Source organism: Gavialis gangeticus, unplaced genomic scaffold, assembly GCF_001723915.1.
Source record: "Gavialis gangeticus isolate Ggan-Ray unplaced genomic scaffold, GavGan_comp1, whole genome shotgun sequence".
NCBI classification, from domain to species: Eukaryota; Metazoa; Chordata; order Crocodylia; family Gavialidae; genus Gavialis; species Gavialis gangeticus.
In genome coordinates this window covers 35,403,304-35,411,635 of record NW_017729028.1, presented here as the reverse complement: position 1 = coordinate 35,411,635, position 8,332 = coordinate 35,403,304, and the positions used below count along the sequence as shown (strand labels likewise).

The following is an 8,332-nucleotide window of genomic DNA, read 5'->3' as shown; positions in this document are numbered from 1 at the left end:
CTAAACTGAAAACAGAAACATAATTCCTAGGCTATTTGCAGGTTGCTGGCCCTGTTACTGCATCATATATAAACCCTCCTTGGCTATCTGTAGCCTACTAATAATTATTTCCCTGGGGGGCGAAAAGTCCCCTGGTTTATATTGCTTTGTTTCCACTGTAGTTCTGTCTTCGATTCACCTGAATCAACTCCTTAGGTCTGAGTTAAGAGCTCTTTTTTTTCACCTTTTTTCAATAACAGATGCCCACAATTCGAGTCGTGTATATAGGCATTTAAATAGGCAGCTAGATTTTCAAAACTTCTGATTCAGCAGGGCCTCCTTCAATGAGATGAATTATGATCAGAAAATTATCCAGCATAAGAGTGTGAAGCAGAGTGAACACATACCCCCAAAATCTGTGATTAATCACCGGTATGTTTAAAAATCATTTTGGCTGCGGATGCACCTCCTTTGTGTTCACTTAGTGTGAGCAGTCTCTTGAATTAAGTTATTTCAGGAATATTCATAGCAGCAGTGCATTTTATAGGACCATTAACATAATTTGAACTCATAGCTAAAAATAGCTTCCTTAGAAAGGATATGAGTATCCAATACGACCAATATCAATCTGCTATGACCAATATCAACGTGCTTATCCAATATGACCGATATCAAAATAACCAACAGTGTCTGCCCTGGAATTTTGGATACTGGTTGTGAACTCATAATTGAGCCAGAAAGTGGAAGCTAGTCACAGGAATTAAATGCTAGATATTTTAACAGATACCTAAAAAATTAAAACACCTATTGATTACTTAAACAGGAAACGGGATGAAATATGTCAGATAGATTACTAATGATTAATTGTTTGCTCAGCTATGTATATATACTGGTTGTGTATACACACACACACCTATACACACACACATATACAAACACATACATATGTCTATGCAAGTTGTTTGTGTTTATATATATATATATATACACACACACACACACACATATATACACACACACACACACATATATAGATATAGATATATAGCCACATTTATCTATATAAAATATAGATAGATAGACACACTAAAGTTATACAAATGTGTGTGTTTATATGTTCACACCCATACATATACGCAGAGAGAGAAATTTTCATATCTCCAAATTTGCTAGATTTTCAGAACAGAACAGGGCAAGAAACATTAATAAAGGGCTATACGTTATAAGCTAGAGATTCCTTTTAATGCACCCCAAGATAAAAATAGAATTATAAAAGGGTGCAACATAATGGTCTTCTTTTATATAAGATAAATCCCAGGAACTCATTTGTATGCATTATATGGGCATAATATATGAATGTATAACTCTGCTATATTTTTAAAATTTCATTTCTGTAATATTTCTTTTAATACATTACACTGATTCTTATAGCAACACTCAATTGCTTCTTATTCATCCAGAACTTCTCTTTGTCTATGTGCCAGTTACTTTGAGTAGTGACCTTCTCATCTTATATGCTGGGAAAGTGCTTTGAATATTGCAGGGACTACTATCAACAAATAAGTATGTTATGTACATGTTCACAAACAATTTGCTACAGGCTAGGAAAATCTGAAATAAAACCACAGTGACAATAGTAGAACTATAAGCCTTACATTCCTGACATAGCAATAGTGGTTTTTTATTATTACTGAAGGACAAATAACATAGGATATTTTAACTAATATTGGAAGAAAGAAAGACATTTGAGAACACAGATCAACTGATCAATGGTCACTGACGTACTAAGGCCCTGATCCAACAAAGTGCTTGTGAGCAAATGCAACTTTAAACATGTCTGTGGGACTTAAAGTTGAGCAGATGCTTACATGCTGAGCTGAATCATGGCCAAAACTGTTGCCCCTGACTTGATATTATCCTATACTTCGTCTCATAGTAATATGAAAGTGGACAATTCAAACCAAAATACCCATATCTCTCTTTGCATTGTAATGTGCTGACATTTTCATGAATTTCACCGGACTAGTGTATGTTTCCAATGTGTTAGTAGAGATCATGCAGTAATGTTCTTGCTGTTCTCGTTGAACGCATTTATCACTGGTGCTACCTACCATTTGCAATGCTAATTTTGATGAATGGAATGCCTCATTTGAAGAAAGGAAAGAAATAAAATACACAAAATAACTTCCAGAGCTCACAATATGGCTCTTTTGCATGACTGTAGATTGCTTGGTTTTGAGAGACAGGGGTCAGATCAAGGGATGGAAGGAAACTAAAAGCACAAGGGCAGCACAAAGGCCTGAATTTTGCTCCCATTTCAACTGAAAGGAGGATGTGTGTGTTGTTCCCCCCTCCTCCCCCGCCCCCCTCTCCAGTTGATTTCAGTGGTGGAAAGAATTGGGCTATAAAGGACTTACAGCAAAAATTAAAATAGCCTCTCCATTTAGAAACATCTCCTTGAAACTTTGTGGCCTTCTCCTCCACCAGTGATGTTTCCTGTACATAAAGGTGCTCGGTATTTTGCATGAATGGGTTTAGAGTTGTCCATTGCTAAATTTGTTCTTTCCATTTTGTCCGTTCCCAACAAGTCTATGCTGCTTTTACTCTGAACGTCGTATTTATTGGAAGACATAGTGATGACAAATAAGAAGATAACATCACATCCTAAAGTAGAAATGTATATGATTGCATTGAAGAATATATTCGACCTGTAGGCGGAGGTGGGGGGCAGTAACTGAGCCATGAATACTAGGTGCTGACTAAGGAAGTGAAAAAATAGCAGTTGCTGCCCTGTGGCATTGATCACTCCTGCTGCCAAACTGCAGATGTGGAACCAGATCCTACAAACAGTTCTCCATGTGGGTAATCTTTTATCTTGAGAGAGTGGGTCTATTTTCAGAAGTAAGGTCAAATCCATAGAGCGTGGATCCAGTCCTACAAGAGCATACATGTTTAAAAGGGCCTTACTGGTAGGGATAGTCCTGCTAACACCCTTCCACTGGCACCACTCACACAGGACCTTGTTTTGACACTCAGCTGACTTCAGAGGGAATACCCAGTGCTCAACATTGTGTGTAACAAGCACACAATCTGCCACTCTTACTCACTTTGAGTTGAGTACTACGCTGCTTTGATATGTGGGCTTTTCACGGGAGAAAGTATTGGTCACAGTACCTGGTCCATAAGAACTACTGAAATGAGAAAAACTACCTCTATGAGCAAGGATCTCTCAAATCAACTGTTTTAACACATGAAAAGCATAGGCATTGCTGTCTTCTCTGGTCTTGCTCCCTGTCTGTAGAGACCTTCAAGAAGTGACCAGTGGTGAGAACAAAGTCTCCATAGATGAACTGGTGTTGTCTTTTGTCATGGGAGTTGATGCAGCACAGGGCCAGTACTAGGCTAGACATAGCCCTAGTTATTGTCATTACTATTTTATGTAAAAGAGAATATAAATAGGCCTTCTGTTGCTGATCTCTGCTTCTTCTCAGTTTCATTTCAATATATTAGCTAAAAATGAGTCGGAAGGAATAAGCTAAAAATGTGTGCGAGAGGCACATAGGCAGAACCTATCATCTTACACTGTGTTGTACATGTACTTTCTTTTCTCTTTTCTTCAACCCTCCCTTGTTTTATTGTCACTCGTTTTTCCCTTCCGTCTGGTTTAGAGTCTGGTCTTTAGTCCCACTGTCCCCAGTGGGAATATTCACGTGAGCAAGAGCTGCAACGCTGGGTTGTAGGATTGCAAACCCTTTGAGATGAGGACCCATCTTTGTCTGGAAGGCACCGCACCGCTCTATGTTGCTGTAATAATGAATAATTAATATCATGAAATAATTATATGCAACAGATTTTACCTCCTTCTAATTTGCAACTTGTTTTCAAGGTTCCTAAAAATTGAATTTGGCTTCTGCAGTTTCTTAAAGCAAAAGGCCATTTTTTTTACCCTATACCTGTTCATCTCTGCACTGCTTTTAATAGGATCTCTCTGCATATTAATGGTATTTTTAAATATTTAAGACTGCAAATATTTACCCTTATATAGTAATGAGAAGGTTTTCAATAAACTCAGATGAGAGGATGAAAGCCAAGGTGGGACCAACATGTTTTTGTATTAAAGGAGCAATTATTTATTCAGTGTAAATTACTTGTGCACATATGGGTTTAACTGAACAGAGAAAGAGAAATATTAATATTTCATTAATTTCAGTAGTTCTATTGTTTGTAAAATATGCAAATAAATTGTCTTCTAGATTGAAATATGTATCTATAGCCATCATTTTCCTCTACATATGCATATATATGCCTGTGTATGTGCGTATGTCAGTATGGATAAAGGTATCAGATAAAAGAAGGCACCAGATTTTTATCACTTTTTACAAACACATATGGCAAACCAGACATTTTTAAAATGCTCACACAAAACTGTGCATTGACTTCTATGAAAGTGGGCCTGGAAGGTGCACAGACTCCACCTCATGCATGTGGCATCTAACTTCTCTACCTGAACATCCCTGTGCATGCTTAAATCAGGGATGTGGAAACTTCAGAGCTTGCACCCCACAACCGAGGGATATAAAAGTTGATACTCCTATATTTTACCAGGAAAGCAGAGGCTAAGGTTCCAATTAAGAAAAAAAAATGTGCATTCAGGAAAATAAGCCTGCACTTAAGAGCTTCTCTAATTAAGTTCTTAGCTAAGTGAGGTTTCTGTTTTAAAACATTGTATTATAAATGTATATAGTCAAATGTGCTTCCCCACCTTTGGTTACAGTGTAAGGGCTGCTAATACCAATGACGTTAGGCTGAATTCTGTCTTAATTTAGCGTGCTTTACTGACTTTAATAAGCCTAATCATAGGTTATGTTCTTTCATCTGTGCCATAGTTGGATATCGCCTTACTAGACGCTTAGTCCTTCCTATTTAAAGTGTTACTCAGTGTGAACATAGGTAGCAGTGTTTGGCTTTACAGTGAGTAGGAATCAGACTATCATATTCACCTTGGAAAAATAAGACGATAAATAAAGAAAAATAAGGCCAGGTCTATGGATGCAAAGATACCAGAAGGAAGAGAGCATTGACTGGACATATATGACAAATTCTTTCACTTTTCCATGAATATTGAGCAAAAATAGATTAATTCTACTCCATTATGGGCTTTGTCATTCTTTTATGTGAGTTTCTTCCAATAATGGATTAAGTGATTTTATGACTATCTATCTGGGTGTGAGGTATTTTTTTCTTTTATCATCTATGGATGAGAGAAACTTTTTGTGTAGTGGTTGTCTTTGTGTAAAGTTTTTGGTTGCTTGTTCCTAAATGCATGCTCTGTGCTTATGGGGGGCCGAAGGAAGCCAAGCTGCAGATGGAACAGAAGGTAGCAGTGTTTATGCTGGGTCTTCATTTTTATAGGAATTCACTCAGCAGTCTTGGACTAGTTCCTAAACAAGCTGGATCTGAACAGATGAACGATACAGGACAAGGTTATTGGCCATGAGTTCCATCCCTTGGCTTTTGGCGATCTTGTAGAGATTCTGGGACCTGGCCAAAGAGTTGGTCGTTTCAATAAATAACTAGGGCCGGAACTGATCTGATTTAAGGCAATATAATTCACTGGATCTCTGGCGATTTACACCAGCTCAAAATTTGGCTTGATGGTAGGAGGACTGCATGAGGGTTCAGAAACCTAAGAAACCACACAGGGGACATGAGCACAATTATTATTACATAGTCAATTCTCCTGAACTAAAATAGGTCACTGTTGCTTCTCAATGATCTCACACAGTCATTGGGAACGTTAAGATGCATATTTATAGCAGTCAAGGTAATTAGCCATCAGGAAAGATTCCCAAGGGATGTCATACATTTTCCATCATTCAGGGTTTTGAAATCATGCTTGGGTATCTTGCTATAACCTAACGATAAGTTGTGCTCATACTAGATGCAGGAGTCATTGGGTGACTTTCTATGTTCTGCATTATACAGCAATTCAGACTATCTAGTCATAATGTCTCATTTGCCCTTGAAAACCTCTGTCCGTAGCTTTGATTCATTTTTCATTCCTATTAAATGTCAAATCTAGTCGTTGCTCTGTAAACCTTTGGAGCAATATTTTCTTTTAAACAAAAATAGAGTTGAATTTACTACTAATACCTGTCTTTGCCAAAGTACAGACGAACATTTCAGGAAGTGGTCCACTGACTTCTTCCACTAATATGTGTCTTCTGTTTTATAGGTGGCACCTGTGTTGTTAACCCCACTGATCTGTTCTGCTCTGTGCCCGGTCGCTTATCTCTGCTCAGCTCAACCTCTAAATACAAAGTGACCATCGCAGAGGTGAAGAGACGACTGTCTCCACCTGAATGCCTCAATGCTTCCCTCTTGGGAGGTATTTTGAGAAGGTAAGTGGAGGTCAAATGTGGCAGCGTCAAGAAAGTACAGTCACTGCTTTCCCAGTGGATTTTTTTCCAGCATCAACTTTGCTTCTGCTGCTGTGATAGTTGGTCACATCTACAACTGGTAGAAAAATAGAAGTAGGGAGGGCTTCTATGAGGAGTTTCAACAAAAAACTAAAACGTTTTCCTGTAGAAATTTTCCACAGAGAATTTTGACGTATCATTGAGAAAATGAAAATTAAGAAGCCTTTTTTGTTGTTGTTTTTCAGGTTTTAGACTTGTATTGTTTAGTAAAAAGTTGAAATGTTCCCCAGAAAGCAGATATACCCTCAGCTTTGGGTTGAGAACCAATTTTGATGGACATTTTCCCACTAGCTCTTGGACTTGCAAAAGGCTTCTTTACTGTCAGGTTTGGTGCTGCTCAATTCTTTACCCCAGCCAGGATAAAGCAAGGAGGGGCAAACAGTGGGGCAGTGAGGGAGGAGACAAGGGAGTCTTGGCTTTCCTGAGCCCACTCAGCAGCCAGAGCAAAAGTCTGGGAGCTCCACAGAAAGGAGGCTGGTATAGGCATAGGCAAGCTTTGGGGTATCACAGTACCCATCCTCAGGCCTCTGCTACCAACCAGAGTATTGGTCCAAAAAAGATATCACCCACAATTCATATCTCCTGGCAACAACATCCTCTTAATACCAAAGAAAGGAGGGAACTAGCAGGCTTCATCTCACACAGCAAGCAGGAGAGGACTGCGGCTTGGATGGGTGTCTGCTAGCCACAGGAATACCTGGGGCAGCTGCGTAGATGGTGCAGAGCAGGTAATGCCCTTTGCTTTGAGTTGTACCAGAAGTTGCAGCCTATCTCACTGAGGTCACTTAAGGCCAGTGTCTGACATCCATACTAATGCTGAAGATCATTTTACTACCCAAGAAGTAGGACTGTGGTTGGAGAGCACTTACCATGTTTCGTTACATCTCCAGTGGTGGGAGTTTATGCTCTCTTGCTCAGTCAACCCAGCTGTAAATGTGGAACACATCATTTGGGTTAGGGAATCAAAGGCAGCCAGATGCAATCCCTTGTGTTGTATCAGCTACAGAAATGTGTGTGTCTTAATCAAGGTGGCTCAGTAGATCCTTACGTGTAGGTAAACCTAAGACCTTTCATTTTTGGGCTCCAAGTGCATCTATACATGTGTTAAGGGTATCTATAGATGTGCTCTGGGAGACAGGGGGGTGGGCACTTTAGTTAGTGAGCCATGTTAATTAAAAGCACCATGCTGAGAAATGATGGTGGGGCACTTTGAACTAAAACTCCTTGAATGAGTTTCAGTTTAAAGCTCCCTGTCGCCATTTTTCAGTGCAGGGACACTGATGCACATAACGCTGGAGGCTGCACGAGCCTGTTACTTTCCCTGCAGACTTGAGTAATCGGCAGACTCGGATGTGCTGTAAATCCAGCGTGTTGGAGCAGACTCGCTTAACTGAGTCTGCTCCGACATGCTGCGTTTCCAGCACGTCGGAGAAGTCTCGCTGCACATCGATAGGCATCCTAATTAGTACTTTACTGGGAGTCATGGGCTAAGGTCTAGATCCACAAAGGATTTAGATTACTGGCTCCCACCAAACCACCTTCATCATGTGACTAAAGCCGAAATGTAGATCCTCAAAAAGTGACTTAACTGCTGCCAAATTTTGAAGGCCTCTAAAATCAGCTGGAACCAAAGTCTTTTTTTTTTTTGCCAGAAAAGGTCCCCAAGTATCTAAAGATCCACCTACAATGGCTTGAGTCCTGACACTGAGTGTCCAGGACACTAAGCTGTCCCCACCTCCTTCCCCCAACCCCAAGCTCCACAAACTCTACCCTTCTGGTCTCCCCCCTAGTGAGTTTATAGACGGTCACCAGGTCCCCCCTCAGCCTTCTCTTGTGAAGGCTGAACAGGTTCAGGTCCTGCAGTCTCTCATTGT

General features: G+C 39.8%; 1 protein-coding gene across 1 annotated transcript in view; it reads left to right on the top strand.

Annotated features, from left to right (window-relative positions):
- TFAP2D (transcription factor AP-2 delta) overlaps window positions 1-8,332 on the top strand; it is a 78,325-nt gene that overhangs the window by 15,681 nt on the left and 54,312 nt on the right. The window contains exon 3 of the mRNA XM_019520687.1: window positions 6,215-6,380. Within this exon, the coding sequence (XP_019376232.1) occupies window positions 6,215-6,380 (166 nt within the window). The remainder of the gene's footprint in view (window positions 1-6,214; window positions 6,381-8,332) is intronic.